Source organism: Halichoeres trimaculatus, unplaced genomic scaffold (assembly GCF_033239565.1).
Source record: "Halichoeres trimaculatus isolate MK-OKI-2021-1 unplaced genomic scaffold, fHalTri1.1 fHalTri1_scaffold_12, whole genome shotgun sequence".
Lineage (NCBI taxonomy): Eukaryota > Metazoa > Chordata > Actinopteri > Labriformes > Labridae > Halichoeres > Halichoeres trimaculatus.
In genome coordinates this window covers 30958373-30985857 of record NW_027437190.1, presented here as the reverse complement: position 1 = coordinate 30985857, position 27485 = coordinate 30958373, and the positions used below count along the sequence as shown (strand labels likewise).

The following is a 27485-nucleotide window of genomic DNA, read 5'->3' as shown; positions in this document are numbered from 1 at the left end:
GGTTCCAACCCAAAATGTACATCTAAAGTTTAAACAGAGGAACAGTGTTGCAACATAGCAGCTTTGTCGCTATATTTGAGAGTTTTTAGACCCCTCGAGAAACACTTTTTCCAAAAAGAAACAAATCTAGTGACTTTTTCTGGAATCTGGAGACTCTGACATGTCACCAGGTATCAAAATTATACTTCTCAACATGCAGTAAATGCTGCAGTGGGCCCCTCCTCTGTTCCAATCCACTCACAGGTGAACAAGTCCTCCTCCCTTGGCAGCAGTCTCTCCCAGCTGCAGCCACAGCAAGCCTCTGTTTTCGGTCACTATTCCGGTCCCAGGCCCAGATAAAGGAAAAGGGTTGTTATCAACAGAAGAAGTTTGTTCATAGTACTTAACACATTGTTTTTACTCACTATTGGTCTCTCCCTAAAAATACCTCTTTCCTACAGTGTCCATGACAATTCACAGTAACAGGAACTGTGAAAACTTCTAGCAGCTTCTTTTGACTTCTAGGACAGTCAAAAGCTACTTTCCTCATTGAGGAGTATTAGCTTTTTAATAACCCCAAAACCACACCAGGGTTACTCCTTTTCTAATCCGAACATTTGGTAATGTATACGCCTTTTGGGATATCCCCATCCAAAGGAACATTAATTTATGTTCTGCTCATGTTCTGTTTGCAAAGAATCTTGGTCTTTTAGTACAGGAAGTCTGCTGCACTGCTGTTGTTGTTGTTGTTGTTGTTGCTGTCGCTGTTGCTATGGATACAGGAAGAAGAAGCGGAAATGACACATCATGGTGTTCTCCATGCATCGAGATGTTGTGTGTGCGTTGCTGTTTTGATCGGGATACCGTGTATAAAGGAATAACACTGTTGTTCACATATGTAAACAGGCTATTCTGAATGTTTCAGAAAGTAGAGCACTGACCTCAACCCCAAATATTGATCGAATGTAAACGTAACCATAGACTCAGACCTCAGGGACCATAGGTAAGATGTGTAAGCAACAGGAAGAACAGACAAACATTAACACATCCATCCACCAAGGAGCAAGTCCCGGTGGGCAACAGTTTAAACAAGTCAACCCAGAAATCCAATGTTCCCCAATTCCTCCTACAGGATCCTGAGGCATTCACAGACCAGAAGAATACATAATCCTTCCACTGAGCACTGAGTCTTCCCCGAAGTCTCCTCCCAGTTGGACGAACCTGAACCACCACCAGCGGGAGGCGTCCAGAAGTCGTCCTTATCAAAGTCCCAAGCCACCTCAACTGACTCTTTTCATTGCAGAGGAGCAGCAGCTCCTTATCCAAGCTCCTGATCCTATCTCTAAGGCTGAGCTCAGAGACCCATTGGAGGAAACTTATTTCAGCTGCTTGGAACTGTAACCACATTCTTTCAGTCAGATTCCAAAGCTCGGGACCAAGGGGTTGGAGGGTTGGGATGTAGATCAACTGGTAGATCGAGAGATTTGCCCTCCTGGCTTCCTCACAGCAGCTGATACAGCACCAATCTCAAACTCAAACTCAGGTGTTCATGTATTATTTTCCATAGAAATATTCAAAAGTACTTTCCCAGTGAAGAACTGACCCTTGGTTTTGTCTGATCCTATTTGAACTCTTTCACCTGAGAGCTGAGTTCCTACAGCTCCAATGAAGAACCTCTTTATTCCCAGTATGCTAATGATTCTCTGTTTGTTGAAGCTAAATTATGCGACTCAGTAAAATATTCAATACATTTAAAAGAGTTTAGCAGAGTGCAGCAGTACTCAGACGCTCTATTGATCCAGCTCAACGGACAGGCAGCTTCATAAAATGCTGCACTTGGTTTTCAGGAGGCCTCTGTGTCCACGTCCATCAAAAGCCGAACACCACTGTGTAGCAAACCATTTGTATTCATTCACTGTTCCAAAGGCAGGACAGCCAGATGATTCAGCAAATCTCTCCAAACACAAGCCCGGCGTCTTCAGGCTAGATTTTCACTTTTCCCAGAGACTCAAACAAAAGGTTTATAAACTGTCAGCCTTTGACGTAACACTGATACCCAGCTCACAGTTAAGCATACGGCTCTTTTTGTCACAGCGCTCTTAATTAAGTCTCATCTCCAAACAGTGAAGCAGCTAATTAGGCTCAACCTCACCGCAATAGGTTATACATTCAGATTTCCTTCACCATGCAGATATCAGCAGAGAAACCGCTTTCACAATATCTCTTTGTGATTTTTCAAAGACCTATTCAACAAATCAAAGCAGTCTTTCATATTTTAGAGGGTGAAGGTCAAACACAATCACTACACTTACAGGCTGACAGCTTGCTGCAGTAACATCCTTTAAATCCAAAGTATTATGGTTAGAAACACTGGCAGCGTGCAGTAGGTAACAACATGAGATGCTCTGCTTGCTGTGATTAAACAGTGAGGGCCACTTTATTAGGCACACCTGTCCAACTGCTCGTTGACGCAAATTTCTAATCAGCCAATTACATGGCAGCAACTCAATGCATTTAGGCATGTAGACATGGTCAAGACGATCTACTGCAGTTCAAACCGAGCATCAGAATGGAGAAGAGAGGTGATTTAAGAGACTTTGAACGTGGCATGGTTGTTGGTCTGAGTATTTCAGAAACTGCTGATCTACTGGGATTTTAACCCACAACCATCTCTAGGGTTTACAGAGAATGGTCCCAAAAAGAGAAAATATCCAGTGAGGAGCAGTTCTGTGGGACAAAATGCCTTGTTGATGCCAGAGGTCAGAGGAGAATGGACAGACTGGTTGGAGCTGATAGAAAGGCAACAGTAACTCAAATAACCACTGGTTACAACCGAGGTCTGCAGAAGAGCATCTCTGAACACACAACACGTCCAACCTTGAGGCAGATGGGCTACAGCAGCAGAAGACCACACCGGGTGACCCTCCTGTCAGCTAAGAGCAGGAAACTGAGGCTACAATTCACACAGCAACACCAAAACTGGACAATAGAAGATTGGAAAAACGTGGCCTGGTCTGATGAGTCTGGATTTCTGCTCCACATTCAGATGGTAGGGTCAGAATTTGGCGTCAACAACATGAAAGCATGGATCCATCCTGCCTTGCATCAATGGTTCAGGCTGCTGCTGCTGGTGTAATGGTGTGGGGGATATTTTCTTGGCTCACTTTGGGCCCCTTAGTACCAACTGAGCATGGTTTAAAGTCCACAGCCTACCTGAGTATTGTTGCTGACCATGTCCATCCCTTTACGAGCACAGTGTACCCATCTTCTGATGGCTACTTCCAGCAGGATAATGCTCCATGTCATAAAGCTGGAATCATCTCAGACTGCTTTCTTCAACATGACAATGAGTTCCCTGTACTCAAATGTCCTCCACAGTCCCCAGATCTCAATCCAATAGATCACCTTTGGGATGTGGTGGAACAGGAGATTCTCATCATGGATGTTCAGCCGACAAATCTGCAGCAACTGTGTGATGCTATCATGTCAAAATGGACCAAACTCTCTGAGGAATGTTTCCAGTACCTTGTTGAATCTATGCCACAAAGGATTAAGGCAGTTCTGAAGGCAAAGGGGGGTCCAACCCAGGACTAGCAAGGTGTATCTAATTAAGTGGCCAGTGAGAGTACATGAGGGTCAACTCCAAATCAAAGTAGAGGCAACATAAATGCATGGGTTGTGTAGTCACTAAAAAGAGAAACATTATTCAAGTGAATTCAAAGTCAGAATATGGCGCTGCATCAAGAGTTGGTGAACCGACAGATGGGATACGGGATCAGTGGCATTTTGAATTTACTGCCTGTGCTGCCACAAACACTCAAAGTTTAAAATACTCAGCCTGTGTGGGCTTGCAAGTATTCAGGTTCATGTTTTAATGATTTCCAATGATGGCGAGTTTATCAAAAAATCCATCTTCCTGTGCAAAGTTCCTAAAGCAGTACAAACAGTTTGGCCACTCGCCATCAATCCATGTCTCAGTGAGTTCTTTCCACAGAAATATGGCTGAATAACACCAACACCGTGCTGTGTTATTGCTCTCCTTCAAGCTCAAGAGTACAGAGAGTAATTTAGGCCTGCATGTAATATCCTCAAATCCAACGCTGCACAGTGTGTTCACATATTGTGGGCGGACGGCCGCCAAAAATGTCTCTGGTACAACTGTAGGTACATACAAAAAGTACAGGCTATCCCATACAGCAACAGACTCTCTGTACCAGACAACTTTTAGAGACGTCCAGTTTCATAATCAGATTTTGGATGGATAAAATTTGAAGACTAATTGAGATACTACAGCTATTTGTGCTTCTTGTCATCAGCTCAATTTCTACAGACAGATGCCCCTGTCTCTTTTCCTAACATTACAAACGTTTTTGGTAGAAAAATAAAAAGTAAACCAAAAATTAGTGTTTATTAAAGTTAAATGTCTTTTTTGGTCTATTCCTCCTCTGGGTGCAATAGTAAACACCTTCAAACTTCAGTTTAAACAAGAGGCAGCCTTGTGTTTTGAAAACAGAGAAAATTTGGGAGATCAAAAAACTGCGGTTCCCCCAGTGTCCACATGAGGCAAGCTTCAACAACCAAGAAAATCCTGTTTACAGTCATGTTAAAACTCACAGTTTTACAGCAGAATTAAAAAAAAATTTAAACCTGTTTTCAGCCTCTATTACTTAATTTTGATGGTTCAACTCACACTTACATCATGATGTTCGTATTGCTTATCTTACTCATATTTATGCTGTTTTCTTAATGTGGGAATAAATGTTTACGGCTTCCTTGGTATGGGTTTTGTTGTTTGCATGGGGCTTGTTGTTGTTGGTTTTTGATATTCTTTATTGGTTTTATTTTTTTGGTGAAATTGTGAAGGTCTAAGTAAATTCTCCCCAAACAATAAAGTGAACTCCATCTCATCTTATCTCATTGTATCTTTTTATACCAAACCGTAGCATGTCCTTTGGTACTGTATCATATCAATTTGTATCGATTCGTCTTCTTTCGTCTCCTTTTGTTTCGAATCGTAACACAGGCTTTTGTTTCATATTGTGTTGTTTTGTTTTGTAGTGTTTTTATACCATAATGTTTCATTTCATATCCCTTCCTATCCTTCTGTTTTGAACATAATTGCGTTATATTGTCTATTGTTCAGTATCATATTGTTCAGAATCGTATCCTTCTGTTCTATACTGTGTCATGTCTTTTCTTTTTGTTTCTCATCCTATAATAGGGATGGGTAGCTTTCACTTTGTAACAATACGGTACCAATGCCCGGTACCTGGCAATCAGTGCCGGTTCTCAACAGACCCAATTTTCAGTACTTTTTTGTGTTTATGTGGTAAAAAATATCAATTTGTTTAATAATAAAATGAAAAAAAAAATTTAACATATTTATTCTTCAATATATAACCTTGTTATGCTGTGTTCATGTCCAGTATGGAAAATCACCTACTCTACCACTCCCTCACAGTCACAAGGATGCATTTAGGTACCTAAACATGGTACCTTTTGGTTTTATGAGAATTGGTACCCGGTACTTTTGACAGAATTCAGTCAATACCTATAGAAGTACCTAATTCGGTACCCATCCCTATCCTAATAATGTAACCAAGCGGCAACCTCCAGTCTAAGATTATGAAACAACGCAGAAGTGCTTAAATCTACTGGCTCTGGAAGTACAGGAAGTCACATAAACACCAAGCCAAAGACAGCTTCTTTCAAAGCAGAATTAAACCTATTCATGGCCTGGTTCAAAAAATGTCTCCTGTCTGAATTGAAAATTTGACGATCGACACACACTGTACAGCAGGTGAATTATTTTCTAACTTGGCAGTTAGAGGATATTTAGGGGCCGTTTATACGACAACGGCTTTAGGGTGAAACCCAAAAGTTTCGTTGCGTTTCAGCCTTGTGTTTACACGGAAACTGTGTTTCAGCCGACCTAAAACGCAAACTTTTGAAAACGGCCTCCAGAGAGGGATTTTTCTGAAACGCTCCCGACACCGTTGCAGTGTAAACGGTAAAAGCCCGCGTTTTCAGTGGAAATGCTGACGTCACAGTTTGCCTCACCCGCACGCATACAACAGGACAACAGTACCGTTGGTATGATCGTCACGAACTACCGTGTTGTGCTTGTGCTGCTCAATCTGCTGCATCTGCTGACTGTCTTTCAACAAAATCTGCATCTGTTGCTCCACTTTTTGACTTGGTATTCCTCAATACACCAGATGACCGGCTCAACTCTACTTTGGTGGAGATCCCACAAAAGCGGCTTCTGGACAAGACAGTTATAGCACCACCTATAGGCCTGGGATGCTTACTACAGCGTTTTCAGTCCATCAGCGTTTCCGTGTAAACTGATTTTTTTCACTGAGTTTTCACTCACTCACTTTAGCGTTTTCAGATGAAATGTAAGATCGTGAGTTCCTCCAATCAGACGCACAGCTCAGGGTCACATGACTGACAGGAGCCCTATATATGCAAAGCCCTTGCCACTACAGCTGAATTCCTTCATTTTCTGTTTCAGAAACGAGACGGGTGACGTTCGGGAGACTACGTCCATTAATTACACAGTCTATGATTGTCACAAATTATTACTCCACCTCCCTGGTATTATACACGAAGACAGGGATAAATAACTCTACCAGATTACTCCAGATGGAGCCAGGATGTTGGCCCAGCAGGATGCCTGATTCTGCTCTACATGGTTACTCTTGCATTTATTCAAGCCAACTGACATGTGATGGTCGGAACTGTTTGGACAACAAACTACAAATAGAAAGCAGAGCACTTCCTGCTAAAAATCCAGACCCTTTAGTCCAGATTCTGTATCTTAATGAGATTAATTCAACTTTTACATTAAGTTATCTGGTATCAAGTACATTTCCACATGATGGACTTTCCACTTTGCTGTTTTGGACAAGTTTCCAAAGAGTTATGGTCTACTCTGTGAATGTTTCTGTTCTGTCTGCCAGGATCCTTTTGTTTTCTATTAAAGTCAATGGACTCTTAACTCCAAATAAAAGACAACTTCAATGAATAAAAGATATCTCAGAAGCATCGGTCAATATCATATCTTGATGAAGTCATGCAACCAGGAAATTAAAGTTGGAACAGATGTGACAGATACATTACGGTGGAATCTGTGCACTGAAAATACAACGTGCTTGCTGTAAAGTTAAAAAGGAAAGTTTGATTTCAAACACAAACTCAAATAACGCCATGAAATCTTCTTTATCCCTTTGTTGCGAGATGACAGATTGGAATGACTCACTATCGACGTTAACAACAGCAGAAAGTCTAACACCTTTTTGTGAATTCTGTCTTTTATTCATTGTCTCAATGTTTTCATCTCCTCCTCTTTTTAAGGGAGGCAACAAACAGCCGGAGGGAATAGCTGAGTGGGAGAGTGGAGTGGGCCGGTGTCAGGTCTGTGGAGCGAGGGGGGGATGACAGGGTAAAGGCCGCTTGGTGATACAGAATAAGAAATGCAGGATGAGGAGAACAGCAGCAGAGGGTTCGGAGGAGGTTCAAAATTTAGTACACACACTGATGCTGATGCTGCATTATTTATATTCAAATCCTGAAAAAACAACATGAGCAGACGCCGGAGAGAGAAAAAAAGATGCAATATGTCAAAAACAGACAACATCTGCACTTCAACACACTGTTAAAATATTCCGTGAAGGTCACTCATTGTAAAGGGCAGTCCAACAATTGCTCAGCCGGCTTCGTCACAATGCTCGGCTAAGCTGAGAAGTCTGAGGAATAAGTGAGCTCTACAAGGACGAACCAAAGAGAAGTCACCGTATGTTTAAACCCCTCTTGCTGAAAAACTATTCAGCCAAACTCAACAACCAATCAGCTTTGAAATGCAGCTTTTTTTTTCTATTCTTCGTTCCCTGCGGCTAAGTCATTCAGATAATAAGGTTTCTCTCAACAACAGAGCAGACGAGATGAAGTCAATTTACAACTTGAACACAAAGCATTAAAGGCCAAATTCATTAATGGGGATTATCTCGTTGCATTTTGGAGAGGTTAATGACGGAGAGAGGGAAAGAGGGTCTTATTTTTGTTTGCCTCATGTGCATCCAACAGCGACATATATTAAAGTATAGATGACATCTCTTAATGCTATGGAAATTAGCTGGAAAGTGTCCTCAGCCTGTCCATCTGTCCTGATCCTTAAATAACTCCACTGTTGGCCATGTTACCGACAAAAAGAGAGCCTTACTGTCTTCTCTTAGAATACAAAAGAGGCTTGTTTGGCCGCTGGCAGCTTTTTCTAAGACCTGCTCATCCAAGAAACTTCAACACCACACTTCATCTGGTCAAAGCAATACAACCTCTGAGTTTGGTTATGTGCAGAATAGCCTTATTTATGTGTTTGGCTGTGTGTTAAAGCGCTTTTCACGCATGAACTAAAACATTTTCTCGATAAATTCAGCACATTCACGCTCTGATGTTTTCAGGAAGTGCCTTTCACACATAATCTGAGTTAGATGTGCTCAACACCAAGTGCTCTGTTTAGTAAAGGTGAGGCTGCAGTTCGTTCAAGACTACTTTTCCCAGGATGCAAAGCAACAAGGTAATATATTTATTTGTTATTACAAACCCGTGGTGACAAGAATTTATTGTCTTTAAGAAAAAAATTGGATCTTGCGTCTTCCTGCTTAACTTTTTTTTGTTGCTGATAATCTCGTTTTAAATCGTGGATTATGAACAGGTGAGTAAATAAAAGTGGAACTATTTAAAGATCACTTATAAAGTCCTCTCAGGGTTTTTAAGTTCCCACTTGAGGCTGGCTTTAAAAGCTGAGGAAAGACCATTAAAGCCCTCTTTAAGTGCCCATCGTTGCTTGGAGAGTCACCTGCAAATCCAAACTTCCCAATCAGCTTACATTCCAACTGGATCTTGTCAATGTACACTGTAAACCCAAACAAGTTGAGTTTACTTGAAAAATGCTTGTAAACCTTAAAAAAACTAAGTAATGAAATAAGCTAAAATAAAAAGATAAACCTGATGCTTTTTTGATACAAACTAAACTATTAAGTTGTGTTAAAAATGTTGCATATCACTGAAAAACATAACAAGTTGACCTTGCTCAAAACTAAATGATGTGATATCAATACATTTGCCTTAAGAATTAAAGATAGGGTAGGTCGGATTGAGAACACGCAGAGGCAGACGACAGCTCGAGGATGAGTACAGGTAGAGGTGGAGAGCTAACTTCCTACATCATTAGCGGTATTGTTCCCCCAAAGAAAAGAAAGAATGACTCATTCTCATGTAAGTAAATTCACTTTACCACAGTAGGTAGATGAAAATGAGGATTTTTAGTGCACGTGCGGTTATGCTAGCACGTCCGTTTGTGTTTATCTGATCGGTAGATGAGAAATGACTGATTTATTATTGCCTGGCTAACAACTCCTGCTAGCCAGAAAGCTAGAAACAACAGTCAGAAGTAAAGTGTAATGATTGTTTTGAGTGTCTCTGTACGTTTAACATTGTGTCTACTGATGTGGAGCTACTAAATGACTACGGAGCATACATAAGTATTTTGGTACATAGTTGTTTACAGTCAGATTTTCGCTTTAGGTTTAAATTTTTTTTTTTTCTTGTTAGAGCCTTTTTGATGAGAGTGCAGTTGGTTCTAGGGTGGACTATAATCCAGCGCCGAGCAGCTCATCAGGTTAGAGATAACAAGGCCGTGGTCGAGGGCATGGCAGAGGTAGACAGGGGACAGAGGCTGGGGACACATACCGCTGTCGGCAGAGCAGAGCAAGACCTCCAGCCAGTCCAGAATCTGTAAGCCCGAAGGATTTCTGATGAACGGGTATAGCCTCAAATTACTGCTAATATTTCATCTGTTATATCGTCAACAAATTTACCTCCATTGGTAATATTCATGGTAAGTTATGTAGTATAACTACCAAACCTGTGTATCATAGTGTTTTAATTTTTAATCAAGCAAAATAAAATCACTGTAAAGATGATGGTTGGCATGTGATTGATTGGCATGTGGCCTTTTGATACAAAATGCAATCAACCTTTGTTTCAGAGAATACTGTGTGCCACAAGGAGAAATACAGCAGATTCTTTCGACCAATCAACGGTCTGCAGTGTTGTAGCCCCACCTACCGGAATCGGATCGGTTTAGTCTGGCGCTCAATGAAAGGGTCCCCCAAAAATGGAACGGTCCGTCTTGGTTATTTGGGGATCTGTCCCAGGATTAGTCGGTGGAAACACAGTAAAATGCGTGCCGTGCCAAGACGAACCAAACTGAACCTCTTGGTGGAAAAGGAGTTTTGGTGTCTATATTTTTGGCAAAAAATAAAAGTAGTCTCTAATTATTATTTCCAGGATTTTCTCAGAATTTCAACAAAAACTAGTTTCTTCAAAGAAAGTAAATTTTGGTTATCCGCGTTATTCTGAGGGTTGGTCTCAAAAAGAGGGGGTCATCTTATAATCAGGGTCTTTCGATAATCGAGTCCATACAGTTATCACAGTATCACCTGCACAGAGTAGAGGATAAGATCTGTGAATTACCAAACACAGCACCAGTATTTACAGTTGTGTTTGCTTCCTCAAAAACTAACAAGTCTAGACTTCCTGATAAGGTTTTCTATGATCATATCTTTCACATTTTCTTTCAAACTGTTTAACTTTCAATACTGCTGTTAGATCCTGAGAAAAACACCCACTACATCTGACGTCGACTGAATGAATGGTTCTTAAGAGACTTGAAGGACAGACGGGAATTTAAAAAAAACAGACTTCAGAGTCAGACATGAATTGTTGAACAGTTGAAAAGCCAGTAGAATACAGCTGATCCATCCAATTCTAATGATAATCAGTCGAATGTAGGCTCTCATAACCACCCTTCAGTATTAAAGTATTAATCAGCTTTACAACTTTAACATCTTATGGTTGCATTAAATTAGTTGAGTCACAAGAACATTGATAATAGAGTCTCTTTGTCATGGAACAATGTGCTAGTGCCGAACAGAAAAGAAACTCAAGAACAACGGAGGTTTTTTTTGGCCAGTTGAGTAAAGCCATTTCCCCTGTCACAATCATAAAATGTTAATTAAGCCACATATTAGCATAAAATGCTTACGCTGCACTGTAATTATCCCACAAAATTAATGCCTTCATTATACGTTAATTACCTCCTCAACTTTTAAACGCTTTCTGGAACATTAAAGGTACACAGAAGTGAATGAAAACAGAAAAACGAATGCCGCATGGCTCAGTGTGTTTTGACGTTGACTGGGGCGTAATGTGTCTGACTGAAGAGTGCGATATCTTCCACGTGAGCGTGCCACTACACCAGTATCCAGCTGGGTTTTTGTCAGATGCCTTTACTCTTTATTCTGCTGAGAGGGAATCTGTCTTTTCTCCACTCATGAATCAAGGTTGATGTGATAAAGTGCTCAGGAACATGTGGATGGGCGTTTGGCAGCCACAGTTTGTGCAGTTTAATCTCCTCTTGGCACATAAGAGTATCCTGAACTGTCACATTATTATTTACAGATGATAGAGGGGTCGTGTCTTTCAACTGTCTGGAAAGGAACAATTTGTTTTGGATTTTGGAGGACTGAATCATCCTTGCTGTTTCCCAAATGTGCTAAATTGAGCAATAAAAAGCATAATGATACCAATTACTTAAATAAAAAGAGACAAATCAGCCTTCTCCTGCCAAGTCACTTTACTTTTTGGCAAAGTTTTTAAGGATTTACTTTGAAATAAAACATTCCTGAATGAAATTTATTTCAATAATTTTATAACTACTTCTAATTTCAAATGTATTGTGCAATTACTCTACATGGCATACCTCTGCTGTGGTCAACCCTCATAGATATAAGTTGATAGAAAACATTAAAGTTCTCTGTCAGTGAAGCCAGAATATTTAGAGCTTCCCCTACTGGCTAGAGGTGTGAATAAATATGGATACAGCAATTTTATCCTGATACTTTGACCTGTGATAACATATTGATATTTCAACTCTTAAAACCTATATTTTTGTTAAAATAAAAATTCATATTTCATACATCTTCTGCACCTCCACTGCTGTAGATGGCGCCGAAGAGCTACTCCAATGTATCTTGCATGGTAGACTGATAAAATAATAATCATAGCGATGTTTTGCGCAATATTAGATTTTTTATGAGTAACTGTAGCTACACCAAGTGACATTTATCAGTTTCACCAACTGACCATAACTTTCGCCAAGTATTTTTTTTTTTGCAAGATTAGTTTAATGTCACATTAGTTAAAGTGACAAACTTGATACACTTTATGTTTTTAAGTTAAGTTCACTATTAGTTAGGTCCCAACAAATATGCATATAAATAGCATACTAGCCCTTCTTTAGTATTTATTAAGTACTTATCAATACCTTATTCTACATACAGTTCTACAGTTTCATTTAGCAGATGCTAAAGACCAGCAAGAACTTAGACAGAAGGAAACCCTAGTTAGTGTGACAACAGTGCTACAAGTTATTTGGCTGCAGGTGCTGCCATTAAGTGCAGGATTCTTTTATTTATTTATTTTTGTAAAGAGTGTAGAATAATCTAGCCAACAAACCACAATTAATTGCTGCAACAATACACCTAAAACAACGTTCAGTAATAAGTGCTGAAAATTCACTAAGAGCTGGGTCTGAGACCTTCTGACTCATTCTATCCCTGAGGACCAAGAGGAGAAGGGTCCGATTAAGGGCCTAAGAGTTCCCTGAACAGATGAGTCTTCAGACATCTCTTAAAAGTAGCAAGGGATTCTGGGAATGGTATAGAGTTAGGTAATTCATTCTACCATTTGGGCACAACAGAGGAGAAAAGTCTGGCTAGAGATTTGGAGCCTCGCTGGGCTGGGAGCACCAGGCGTCTTTCACAAGCAGAGTGTAATGGGTGAGAAGGAGTGTAGACCTGGATTAGGGGCCCCAGGTAGGCAGGAGCCGTTCTAGACAATGTTATGTAAGCCAGAAGAAGAGCTTTGAATTTGACTGGAGCTACCATTGGAAGTTTTGGGCTGGTTAGACCAGACATGCTACTGAATTTTAGGTAATCTGCAGAGGTTTACAAGTACACAAAGAGGATGCAATGTAGTCGATGCGTGATGTCACAAGGGCCTGTACCAGGAACTGCGTGGCCTGTTGTGTCAGGTGAGGTCTGATCCTCCTGATGTTATAGGAGGCATATCAACATGATCCAGCAATGGAGGCCACGTGAGCTTTGATTGCCATATTTTACCTCTATTGAGATATGAATTAAGTTTTTGTTTTTTTTACCATATTAACTCCTATCACTTATTAACTTTGAATAAATGCATTTTTGTTTCTGAATAATGATGTCATGATGTTACCCAAGTATCGTACTGACTGTCTGTAGTACATGTCATTAAGTTTGTTTCCTCCATGTTAACTAATAGGGACCCATGGATGTGACTTTAAAAGCAAAACTACACACTAAATACATTATTCACAAACATAGTTCCTGTGGAAGCAGTCAGTTCTTATCTTGCTTATTTATGTTCCAGCATTCATTAATCACAGAAGTTTTAATTAGTTATTTGGTGCAAAAATGATGAGGCATAATGATTTGATTGACAGCTCCGTTAATCAATGCAGCTCCTGCAGCTCTGCAGAGAAAACATAACTTACACCTACACAGCAGGCAAGGAACTTTCCAGAACCCTGAGAGTGTCTGCTGTACACTGACACAGGAGGTAGGTGAGAGGGCAACAACCCCACAGTATGGATTCCAACTGCACAGGTGTCTCAGGTTGTTTTGGCATCAGTTTGGGGCAGTGGAGAAGCATGGTCCATACTGTCAAAGTGAAATCCTTGAGACTTGTGTTGACAGAGTATGTTTTTGTTTGTTCGCAGTTAGATAAAAAGGCAAGTGACTGCATCCAAGCGTTAAGTACAGAGTCTCTTTGTTGGAAAGAAATGCCACTTTTCTCAAGAGAACAAAATACACTGATCACACTGACAACAGATACAATGGAGAAGGAGCTTGGTATGACTCCGTCTGATTTTCAGAGCTTTAAAACAAAAATAAATATCAGTGAAACATAGAAAATGTCACAGACTTAGAACAGAGTGAAGGTGAAGTTATTCAACATTGTGGAGATTGAACACCTTTATTTTCATTAAGAAAGAAGAAGAAATCTACCAGTGAGGTTGTTTTATAACTGAAAGCTTCAGATTAGCATAGCTTAGCAAAGGAAGCCACAGATTTTAAAGGTAGATCAAAGGATATCATCATTCCTACAGCGTGTTTGCTTTGCTGCAGTATGGCCAAACTCAACATACGCTATGCAATTTATCTCCTTAGCCACCATAACTCAAAAACTAAAAAAAAAATCTTGATGTAATTTTCAGGAAATGTTCAAAATGGGATAAGGAAGAAGTGATTAAAATTTAGAGGTGATCTGGATCACCATCTGGATCCAGGACTTTATTAAAGGATTCTTTATCATTGTGACATAGGGCTGTTTTCACCATATGTGTATATAACTCCACCATAAATGGTCGGATTGCTTTGCAAAACAATACAAGACAAGGTCACCATAATTTCTGACAGATGTAAAATTACGATCCAGATCCTGGGAATATTCTGGATACTAAGATCTGGAATATGAAATATGTACTGGGTCATCATAATTTTCAACACTGTCAGGAAACAAATTATCGTACAAACCTGCAACTCACACCAAATCCTAGCAGACAGTCTGCTGAAAGGGAGTATAACATTAAAGTCGGACTAAAGTGTTGGTGAGAATAACAAAATGCTTGAAGGAGGTCTGTGCTCTCTGAGGGCTTTTCTTGTTTACATTTCTGGAATCTCATCAGGCGTACATTTCATCTCCTCTGAATCCTTCCTTATAATAGTTGCTGCAATATTAATGGCATCACGTATCAGCTTCTATGTCACAGTTAGGCAACCTAGGGCACGGGCGCCATAGCTGGCACATGAGGCCAATTATGATGGCACCTAGAGAATAATAACAATGAGGCAGGGAACAAAATAAATAAACAAAACAAAAAATAACTAAATTATTATATTGAAACTGAGAACACTTTAAATGTTCTTACAAAAAATGCTGTGACTTAAAAGTGCGTCACTGCAAATCTCAAAAGGAGTTCAGTCGGCTAGCTTGCAATCGCATCCATTTAGCAGCAAGCAAACCAAGCTCAAGTCATTCTTTCCAACAGAGCTGGACCAGGGAGTATGGATTTATCACCAGGGGAGATCAGGCGATATGCACCCTTTTGCTGTGAAAGTGTGGTATGTAGGACATCAAGAGTGAGGCGTCTTTTTCAGACCAAACACGAACAAAAACTTCAGAGATCAGACATATGGAATTGGATTCAGTAAAAACAGCATTAGCAAAGTATGCTAGCATGTCAAAACGTTCTGTTCTGTTCTGTTAAAAACACAGACGACGCAAGGAAGTTTTACCAATTCTCACTGCAAAGCATGGAAAAACCATTTGCTAATGGGTACTGCATAAAGATGACTTTTCTACAGACTGCTGACATTTTATTCAATGGACAGCCAAATAAAGATACAATTATGCCCAGAATCAAAGAGATGCCCCTTTCAATGAGAGCTGTGGTGAAATGGCAGAAAACGTGTCACAGCAGCAAACTCCTGTGGACTGTGGATGACGATGTCCTAAACTAAAATACTGTAAAAACAGATCATTTACAATTGATTTTATACAAAAAAGAGTGAGTATAGGCACTTCAGATGGGAGTGTGTTTTGAAATGGCACTAGTTGTAGAAAAAGTTACCTACCCTTGCTCTATGCTAAAGCTAAGCTAACAAGTTTTAAACCTAGAATGTTGCGGGTGATTTTGCCACCTTCTCTTGTTGATTAATCTCCTCACGGGATGGAGTGACCACGAATCAGATTCGACTGTGAATGTAAAGTCTAAAAATAACTTAATTCTATTTGAGAGTAAATAAATGTAATACGATTTCATACAATAACTCATGATACAGTCATGCTGGATGCTAATCGCTTACTCACACTGAATTACTGTCGTCATTAAACCTTCATCAGCTCAGTGTTATATGTCAGAGATTTCATTAAACAGGTCACATGTCTCCCTGTAGACTCTGTCTCTAACTGCGGCCTTATGACAAACCCCATTTGCTTTATGTTGATCTGATATTTATTAATTGCTTAGGGCTCATTAATCTCTTCACACAGTCACTACGGATGGTTCAGAATAATGTCAGAGCATTAGGGCACGTAGCGTAGCATGCTAACACATGTGAATGAGTCTAGAATACAAACACTAACGGGTGATGTGAAACGGTGTTGCTCTGTCAGCAGATGTCAAAACTTGGTGGGGACTACGTCAACTCCCGTGTCAGACATTTGACCGCTTTGAGGACAGAAAGCCCCCCACAAGAAAACTGAGGGACACATTTTATCCAGATGAATCAGCACAACTGTTAAGATGGCAGATATAAATCGGAAGAAGACGTCGCGAGGGAGGCCCTCAAAATAGCTGAGTGAGACGGAGAGGTGGAGGGTGACAAAGAGGAAGAAACTGAGCGGGACATTTGTAGAGAGCCCGGGAGAGAATGAGTCAAGCAAAATAAACAGCGGAAGAAAGCTATCTGACGGTCAGCTTCGCAGAGGCCGAGGAGAGTTCGAAAGAGGAGAAAACGCAGAGGAGGAGACAGACTGTAAAAATAAAACTTCTACGAGAAGAAAATAAGACAAAAGTCAGAGTTATGTGTGATTATCAAGGCATCAATAAATAAAAAGCATCTCAAAGCACACTGAGAGATAAATTACCCAACCTGACAAAAGAATTGCAAGATAGAATCTGAAAGAAATAACACGGCTGCCTTAAGCTGTGATCAGATGGGATGCTTTTATCTCTGCTCAGATGCAGACTGCTGCTGGGAGCGTTGTTGGTAACACAGAGAGTAATGGCTTAAAGGATGCAAAGAGCTTTACATAACTGTTGTTGCTATGCAACCATCCTGTTTTTGAACCAAGCTTAGCTAAAGTTACACACACTGGAAAAATAAAATCTTATCAAGTGCTTTTGTCTTATTTTTAGTTGAAAATGCTTTTTTGGACTTAACATGCGCCACATTCACCTGGCTAGTCCAGAAAAATGTCTTGTTTTAAGTTATTTAAAGACAGAAATAAGGTCTGAATTGCTTGTAGCAAGTAACAAAAAACTGCAAATGGAAGAAGAAAATTGGCTCCAAATTTTGCTTAGAATTAGAATAATGTCTTAATGCAAGAAACTTTCTCTTTTTTCATTGCCAGATTTTTTTAAAAATTGTTAAAGCAATTCGGACCTCATTTTGTCTGTAAATGACTTGAAACAAGAATAAATGACTAAAAACAAGACATTTTTCTGGACTGGTCAGGTGCATGCACTGCAAAACAAATGAAATCTTACCAAGTGTTTTTGTCTTATTTCAGTAAAAAATGTCTTTTTAGACTTAATATGAGCCACATTCATCTGACCAGTCCAGAAAAATGTCTTGTTTCAAGTCATTTAAAGACAGAAATAAGGTCTGAATTTCTGTAACAAGTTTAACAAAATTTGTCAATGAAACAAGGGAAATGTTCCCTGAATTAAGACATTATTCTAATTTTAAGCAAATTGTGAGCAAATCCTTCTTGTTCCATTGGCAGATCTTTTTTTACTTGTTACAAACAATTCAGACCTCAATTTGTCTTTAAAGATGCTATGAGGAGGATTGGTTTTAATTGCGCTCCCTCGCCAACTTGTGGCCTGGAGTCTCTGCACCCTGTCATAAATTACTTTTAGTGAGGCGTGAGTTTGTTTTGGAATTAAATGGAGATCGGATCGAAAAAAATATTCTTTGTTCAAGTCAACTTTTTACTGGATACAACACGACGAGGTAAGGGACTGATCAGTACAGCTACGTAGAGCTAGGATTTGAAATGTGACATCAAGCAAACGTTGTAGCAACTGGCTATATGTAGCGCTATCGACTTTGTCAGTAGTTTAGTAGCCGTTTATATTTAGCACAGCTGGCAGCCCGGTGCTCTAACACAAGTCTGTAATGTGTAACGTCAGTGAATCCTGATTAGCTATGTCTTGCCAGTCATCTACCAAGCAGAGCTAACGTAACCTCACTCTTCATTTTATTGACAGACTCTCAAGTTTGAACAGACCACTGCAGAATAACTGCTGCAGATGGGTTAGAATGAATATTAGCATAAACTGTTTAGCTCCTGTGTTGTAGAGTGATACAGCCTGACTAAAGGCTAATTAGCTTTTAGCTAAGGCTGTATCACTCTACTTCTTCTGTTCTTCTGTCCTTTTTCTTTCTGACAGTTAGGCTCCAGTGTCCACCATCACTATTAAATTAATAACAGAAATTGTTTCCAGCAGAGAAAAACACAGATCTCTCTTCTCACTACTAAACTTCGTCAGTCAGCCCTGGACGACCTGAAGTGGAAGCTAAGAAGTAGCAATTTAAAATAACATGTAACCAACAATATTGTCGCTGATAATCTCATCTTAAAGTGTGGATTATGATCAGGCATATATCTAGAAGAGAGACGTTTTCAAGATCACTTTCAAACTCCTCACAGCCTCTTTAAATAACTTAAAACAAGACGTTTTTCTGGACCGACCAGTTGAATGTGGCTCATATCAAGTATAACAAGACAATTTTTACTTAAAATATGACAAAAAACACTTGATTAGATTTCAGTTTTTTTGCAGTGCGGATAAATGAGCTGTTTTAAACTATGGAAGAACAAAAAAGGAAGAGAAGCTAAAACGGTCCCATAAATAAGCAGCTGGACCTCTGAATAGCCTGATGTCATTGTACATCATCTTTGGAGAGTGGTTAGAAAATGCATGATTAATCTGGATTATTAAGAAAATAAAAAAACGTGGGTGTTTGTGTGGTGAAAAGCCTCTGAAAAGCTTCTGAAAGGTTTGTTCGCTTACCCATCTCAGGATGGTGCCGTCCCTCAACAGGAACGCTGACTGTCCGCCGCAGCAGCTTGTTCCTGTGGGACTCTGAGCGCCTCTCGCGCATCAGCAAAGGGTGTACCTGCACACAGAACAACAAGAGAGCACAAGGTCAGTACTTCAACACACACATCCTGAAGGGCTGCTTCCTGTTCTGCACTAAACTACATAAGAGGTTCACACTCTTCTCTGTGTCTTTGTTGCAATTTAAGAGCCATTGTGTTCACACTTTGCTTTATGGCTACACAACTGTTAGACTAATGGTTGTAGAAAGTGGCTGTGGTTTGTATTATTTAAAGCTTATACTGCCAAAAGAACACTTTTTGAGATTAAAGTGAAGCTATTAAAATAAAGGTGACAACCAGATGAAAAAAAAATCACAAGAGAATCACGGCATGTGCCAGAAAGGCTCAGAAAAGTCATAAAATGATGACTTTACCCTGAAATAGAAGCATGTAGAACAAAGTCATCCAAGAAATACATTCAGGTTTAATGTAGGGTTCCCACAGGCTTACACTTACATCATTATTATTCAACCAAAGTAAAAGAAAGCACGCCTCATATGTTCAGAGACATAACTAGAAATAAAACGCACAGACATCATCCTCTGCAGCACTTCACTCAGTGATACATCATAGCTGATCTGATCTGGAGGAACTAGAAACAAAAAGAAAATAAAAAATGTATACAGAAAAAAATAGAGCACATTTCACAGCTCTGCCACATTTGGCCCCACAGTCCCTGAATTCATAAAAGCGAGACTTGAGGGAGGATAAATGGGAGAATGTGCCTCACTAATCAGCAGCAGTGGTGCTTCTGAAACATTGCGGCTACGCTGAAAAAACAGCGTCTACTGTAAAGTACTGAACTATAAATCCTGACTGAACACCAAAAGCTGGTTTTGTGTTGGCACTGGGCGGCAGAAAACCAACAAAATCACACAGACGTAAAAAAAGAGACTGCAGAAATGTGCGACGAGTTTTCTTTTAAAGGATCTCTCTGTGATGAATTGTAGATGAAAGCTTTTGTATGAGGCTGTATTAGTATGAGCGGCTGTGAAGCTTTAGCATTTTTCATCTAAAAGGTTTTATTGCCAGCTGTTTTTTCCTCCATGTTTATGTAGCTTTGAGCCTTTTTGATGTGTAACGCACTGCTTCATAAAAGATAACACACTCCATGGTCAGTTTGTTAGGCGCACAGATGCAATCAAATACAAAAGCTCTGCCATTTATTTTACCTTCTCAAAGCTCATAATGTCCAATTTGATGCTAGAATAAAACAAGAATGAAGCTACCAGTATATGAACAATACTGGGGGTGTATTCAGGGTCTTTTTGTTTATGTTTTTAATTTCTTTGACACACTCTTGAGAGATGGCCATTTTAAGAAGAGTGTCTAGTTCAGCGACCTTTACATCTTGACTTAACTTTTTGCAGACGATGTGGTTCTGTTAGCATAATTAATCTGTAGAACCCAGCATGCATTGGGGCATATTGTAGCAACAGAAGTTTGCAAAGTCTCAATGATGGTCAGCATCTCCATGTCTTGAACAGAGGTGAGTTCTTGCCTCAACCAAAGCAGTTCAAGTTTCTTGAAGCCTTGTGCTTGAAGTAGGGTCAGCTAGCTTGTGAGATCCACCAGTTGGTGCCACGTCAGCAGTGAATGGTGGGTAAAGCTTTTGATTTACCCAGTTTCGGCTCCCCCCCTACAGTCATGAGCCTTAAGAAGTGACCAAAAGAAAGAGATGAGAAATCCAGGAAGAGCTCAGAGTAAGCTACCACAAACTCAATGATATGGTTTGACATTAGAAATTGGATTCTTTCCTGCTTATCTTCCGATTAGAAATACTCCTGGCCCCACCAACCAGAAGATCTTTGGGGAAGACCACAGACTATGAAAAAAAAAAAATGGATGTCATCTTGCTTGGCTTGAAGTGAGGTTGCCACAAAAACTGCTCCCCCTTGTGGCTGGCTGCAGTATAGGTCAAAAAATCCATCTCCCCAGTCATTCCGGATGGGCTGTGGTCAAACTTTAAAAAATAATCCAACTCGTAGAAATGTTTCTCACGTCTGATTTTTTTGGTGATTTAGAGATTATTTGGCTGCCTTGTATTTAAGTCCTCTTTTTTCTGAAAAGTTTCGTTTTCATTAGTTAAAAGAGGTTCAAAATGAGGCTTTACATCATGTTAAATGATGTTTGACAGCTGCTGTTCTTGTGTATTTTTTTCAGGGATCGTAAAATATGTCAGAAGGGACAACCAAGAAGAGATTAGACTCTTGAAAGAAAAAAAATAATTATCATATTTGTCGCCAGGCTCCACTCAGATTCTCTCATAGCCTCTACTGCACCAACTCTGGCTGCACAACGGCTGCCAATGGCGGCACCTGTGACAGAGGTATTTTGGCTTCAAAACTGTACAATGGTAAATGGTGGAGCCATACTGTCCACTCTCTATGTAGTCTATGGGGCAGACTAGCAGTACACCCAGGAGATCTCCCCGAGTGGCAAAACCCATAGTTAAAAAATGAAACTAATTTAAGAGTCCAGTTGGGACCGGCTAAAAGTGGAAACCACACACAAGCCAATTCTGAGCTTCCAACAGTTTTAGCAACTCTTGCTAATTTCTGTATCCCTGACATTTGAGTGTGTGACAAGTGATCCAGAGTTAGAAGGAGTCAACATTTCGTTTATGGTAGTCATGGTGACCACCAGCTAATGCCTCTTCAGAAACCACTGAGTGATTTAACTGTCACTTGAGATGTTTAAGAGGCAACAAATTTCCTGGTCTTCTAATGTGGTTTAATTCCAACAAGCTAGCTCAAAGGTAGGAAACAGTCAAAAAACATTCAAAACTGAGCACAGCTGCCCACAAAATCAAAGAGTGCGCTGGTAAATGATGTCCAATTGGTTAGCAAAGTGTAGCTAATGCTAGCAGAGCTTCAGTTCTCATATTAAGTTAGAGTCCTCATGCAGTGCTGGTCCCTGTAGAGTGGTTATATGCCAATTTGACTAGACATTACTTACATGATATTGCCATATGAAGCACTATGTCAGTAGCCTGACTGACTGGAGAAACAGCCCCAGCTAGTGGCTGGTGGCTGTACTGCATCGTAGACACAATATATAATCTGTATTTCAGCCCTACATTGTTAAAAATATCAAAAAAATGTTTAACTGATGGATATTTCTGGGTCTGACTACCGAGGGTAATAATGTAATCAGTCATAGCATCCCTGAAAGAGACTGCACCCATTACCTTCACAAAGGGGGTTGTGTTTTTGGGAGAGTTTGTCTGTTTGTCTGTGAACAACATAACTCAAAAAGCAACAAACGGATCTTGATGAAATTTTCAGGAAATGTTCAAAATGGGATAAGGAAGAAGTGATTACATTTTAGAGGTGATCTGGATCACCGTCTGGATCCAGGACTTTTTTAAAGGATTCATTACCAGCGTGAGATAGGGCTGTTTTCACCATATGTGTATATAACTCCACCATAAATGGTCGGATTTCTTTGCAAAACAATACAAGACAAGGTCACCATAATTTCTGACAGATGTAAAAGTACGACCCAGATCCTGGCAAGATTCTGGATACTAAGATCTGGAATAGGGAATATGATCTGGGTCATCATAATTTTCAACACTGTCAGGAAACAAATTTCTCTGCTGGAAGGGAGTATAACATTAAAGTAGGACTTAAGTGTTGGTGACAATCACAGTATGCTTGGTGGAGCTCTGTGCTCTCTGAGTGCTTTTCTAGCTCTTCTCTCAGACCACTGGATTCCAGAGGGGGGAGCTAGAAAACCTGCTCTGAAGAAAGAGATCCAAAAAAAGTCTGGTGTACTGTAAAAACGTCTTGGTTGAAAATCAGTGAAAAAAATCAGGAGCTCTTAACCAGAAACAGAAGGTTCAATTAAAACCTCTGAAATTGTCAATAAAACTGAATCTCATTATCTTCAAATGAGTGGAGTTTATGGCTGAGTTGTAACATTTGATTGCCATCGATTTTACTCTCCATGTTCCCTCTTTGCTTACTTTTGTTTGGCTCCAGCTCTCTGAGCTTTCCTCTTCACTTAGAAAAGCATGTGGGGCTGATTGGCATCTCGAAATTGGTGTGAATGTGTAAATGGTTGTCTGCCTCTTTGTGCCAGCCCTGTGATTGACTGGCGACCTGTCCTGGGAGTACCTAACATCACTCCCAATGTCAGCTGGGATTGGCTCCAGCCTCCTGCATCTCTCTGAGGACAAGCTGTTAAGCTAATGGATGGACCTAATAAAGTGGCCACACAGTGTTTATGCAACCGATGTGTTCTTGCGCCTGTTGTGGTGTTCTTCTACACCCAAGCGGCCAAAAATCCATTTATGCAGCTTTAACAAATGCTGAATAATGGATTTAGAGTGACAAACATGGGCATAGGTGTATTCCTTTGAAAGTGAGCGGAAGCTGCCGTCCTCTATGTATCCTTACCGATAAAAAGTCACTGAGTCTGTGGAAATGATGCAGCCTTCTTTGTGCTCGGATACAATACCGCTGCGCCTTTGAGTGTGTCCTATTGAGGGAAGCGTCTCACAGAAATGCAACATCGGGACATAAAAGAGCTGGTGTGAACACAGAGGAACGGTGTCAGGAGGTGGGACTGACTGCAGCGCGGAGCGGGATAGTGCAGCCTGGGGGGCTTTGGGCTGAAGCCAACAACAGTGAAGGACACAGGCAGGTCACGCTGAGCCATATGTCCCATAAGACAACAGAGTGCCACTCACTCTCAAGGAGCTCTGTCAAGAAGCTTGTGTGTGTGTGTGAGGGCTCTATTTTATACATGTGGTGCCTGAATTGTACTACTTTTTGGTATGTGCCGATGTGTGTCCATCAAAGTAAGGGCACATGAAAATTTAATGCACGCCCTGCTCCTCTTCAAGCTACAAACATCCTCCTCCATCACGCTACAGCTGGAACACATCAGACCTACACACTTGCACGTATACACACACACATAAATGCACATCTCCACTGCAATAATCTAGTTAGAGCAGCCGTGCAGAAGATGCCTCACATCGTGTATCAAGAAGCTCTGTTTATGAGTCTCTATATCCAACTTAATCAGAGACATGCATCGTAAATCAACGGCCTTTATGATTACTCTCCAATTTACTGCTTGTGTAACCAAAGTGCTCGCAACTGCATTGTAATCAGGCGCTTTCTTGGTACCAATATATCGCTTGTTGTGATGACATTACGGTACAACTTCCTCGATGAAAAATATATTAACAGCATCCATTCTTTATGAGTGCACTGTGCAAACGCACAGTGTGTACGTTAATGTGCTCGGTTCCTCTTTGGTTGGGGCAATTACATAAGAGAGAGTTGAGTCATATATCTTGTTGGTGATGTTTTGTTCAGCGTGTCCCTCCTCTGCTTCCGTACTTAGCTTAACTTACACTTTGGGATGGATCATGAGGAAGTTTTCACATAAAAATTCAAAAAGAGAATGAAACAACTTGATCTGCCCTAAGTGTTTTTTGATAGCGTCTTTAAACACTACACTGCAAAAAATGAAATCTCATCAAGTGTTTTTGTCTTATTTTAAGTGAAACTTAAACTTGTCTTAATTACTTGATATGAGCCACATTCAATTTATCAGTCAAGAAAAATGTCTTGTTTCAAGTTATTTAAAGACAAAAATGAGGTCTGAATCGCTTGTAACAAGTCAAAAAATTCAGCCAACGGAGCAAGAAATATTGCTAGAAAATTTGATAACTTTTCTCTTGTTCCATTGGAATTCTTTTTTTACATCTTACAAGCAAGACATCATTTTTGTCTGTAGGTAACTTGAACCAAGATGTTTTTCTGAACTGGTCAGGTGAATGTGGCTCATATTAAGTCTAAAAAGACATTTTCTACTGAAAATAAAACAAAAATACTTTATAAGATTTCAGTTTTTTGCAGTGTAAATTAAAACCGTAAGCAGCATAAAAACAACAAAGACACCCCACTACTTAGTAGACTTCCAGGGAATATGGAAGCCAAGTAAATACTCAAATCTTGTAGTTAGTTTCTTTCCAAAGACTCTTTTTACACTGCAGAAACTAAAATCTAAGCAAGTGTTTATGACTTCTTTCTACTCAATATCAGCCACTTTCTCTTACAAGTCAGGAAAAATATTTTAATTCAAGATGTGAAAAGACAAAAATGAGGCCTGGATTGAAAATGTACATTGTTATGTTCTGTTTCTTTACTTAAGACGTTTCTGAGGAGCAAATTTTTCTTACCTCATTAACTGATTCTTTGTTTTCTCACGTATATCTTGTAATAAGACACTTCCTGAACTTATGAAGCAAATGAGGCACAAATTGAGTCATTTAAGATGTACTAAAAAAAAAAAAAACTTCCTTGGATTTCAGTTATGTCATGGTTTAGTGTTTACACTCAGCTGTTGGTGGCGCTTTAGGGCACCCTGTGTTTTTTGAGCAATTTGAGCTCCAGCATGGTCATCAAAGAGCCTTGGCTGCACATGATCCTGTAGCTGGTTCACCTTTATTTTTACCTTGGATCATTTTAAGAAGCTACTGACCCATGCAGACTTGGAACATCTGATGAGAGCTGCAGTTTTGGTGATGCTCTGACTCTGGCTCACATTCTTACACTGGCTCTTGTGTTCTGTGTTGGATGGGGTTATGGGAACATAAGCATGTCTGTCACCTGTTGGTCATAATGTCATGGCTGGTTAGTGTGCACACTGGGCCAGTACTAAGATCAATGAAAAGATTTTTTGTTTGATATTTTTATTTTATTATTATTGTTGTTGTCTTTTTTCAAATTTATTTATTTATTTATTTTTATTTTTTTGGTCATTATTTTCTCTCTGACTCTATATGTTTTTACTATTGTCTTATTATTATATTTTGTTATTAAGTGCAGTCATAATTTATTGCTATTAAAGGGGTCTATTTTATCAGTATGTTATCTGTATGTTTTTTATTTTTATTACATGGCAAAAATTAATAAAATGTTGTTGATGAGAAACATATTATATAACTATTAGAATTTATAGTATGAGGTTAAATGTTGGCAGGTTTTGAAGCTCAAATGTTCAATGAGGGAAAAAAATAAATTGTAAAATTTGTAAAAAAAAAAAAAAAAAAAAAAAAAAAAAAAAAAGACAGAAAGAAAAAAAAGAAAAAGAAAAATTGTAATCTCTTAAAAATGTTATTCATCTGTTTATGATCTTTGTTAAATATTTATCTCATCTCAATTTTTATATTCAATGTTTTCTCAGTAAACTTTTTTATCTAAAAAAAACTAAAAATGCTTAACAGATCAACCTTACTTTCTCATGTGCATATTTACTCAAAACCCCTTTGATGACTTTTTCACTGCCATGAAACACACAAAAATTGTTTTTTATGACTCTTTATGGCTTTCAAAATCAAAATGGAAATAAAACAGGATGTTTGAGGCAGAAAATCTTATTTTTACTTTTCCTCACTGCAAATATTCATTACAGATGATGTATTTGATTGAAAATGTGATTTACAAAAGTAAAGATGAGCAGAGCTACCAGATGTGTGACTTTGTCCACAAGGGGGCACCAAAGTTGAAATGAACAGAAAGTTCCTCACAGGAGCTTTAAGATGAAGTTTTAGGTTATGATGCATTTTCTTCTGTTGTTAACAAGAAAAAATGAAGAAAAGTGTCTGTTATGGCCGTTCTATAAATAAGTACTTGATTGCAAATGAGTTTTAAATAAAGAATTGTGGAGTGATTATGCAATATTCTTGTTAAATGATTTAGAACCTCTCCTAAAATGATTAACACACTCACAGATGTAAAAGTGAAAGCGATCGTGTTATGAAGGATAAAAAAAGCATCCTCCAACAGTATTAAAATCACCATGCTGCCTAATTAGAATATCCCTCCTACCAGAGTGAAATTATTCGACACCCAGCTGCAATCTGTGGTGCATCCTGCTTCATTTTAAACCCCAGTCTTGTCAGCGCTCACAGCTTTCTCTAACCTTCTTTTAATTCTCTCTGCCAGATTAATGTCTGAAACAGCGGCAGAGTGGCCGAGCACTCTGTTGGTCTAATTAAATATGCTTTAGTGCCAATGAATAACAGTAAACCTGAATTAACCTCCCATTTTCGGAACTCTTCATTGATCAGGACCGCAAATAAAGCCACCGTTACCGACTGCAGCTCTCCTGCAAGTTTACAGTGTTTCTAAATATACATAAGGTGATAAGTAAAGTGGTTTCATAACGCCTGGCTGAGCACTGTGCCAGCTCTGACTCCATGAAAAAGGATTCAGGAGGCGAGTACGGAGGAGTAGCAAACTCAGACCCCAGGTAATCTCGCTGAATGGTTTTGCGGTTATTGAAGGAATAGTAGTGATTTTCAGCAGGGTTAAAGTGATGCCTCTCTCTCTGTCCACATTTTCAGCTGTTGCCATGGATTCCAGAGGAGACAAATGTGCTGCGTTTACTTCTACCTACAGTAAGAGTTGTGAGACGGTTAT

General features: G+C 39.5%; 1 protein-coding gene across 6 annotated transcripts in view; it reads right to left on the bottom strand.

Moving 5' to 3' along the window:
* Positions 1 to 27485, bottom strand: part of syngap1b (synaptic Ras GTPase activating protein 1b) — a 249653-nt gene that overhangs the window by 135295 nt on the left and 86873 nt on the right. For all 6 annotated transcript variants that reach the window (XM_074683101.1, XM_074683105.1, XM_074683099.1 and 3 more), the window contains exon 3: positions 18950 to 19055. In XM_074683101.1, the coding sequence (XP_074539202.1) occupies positions 18950 to 19055 (106 nt within the window). The remainder of the gene's footprint in view (positions 1 to 18949; positions 19056 to 27485) is intronic.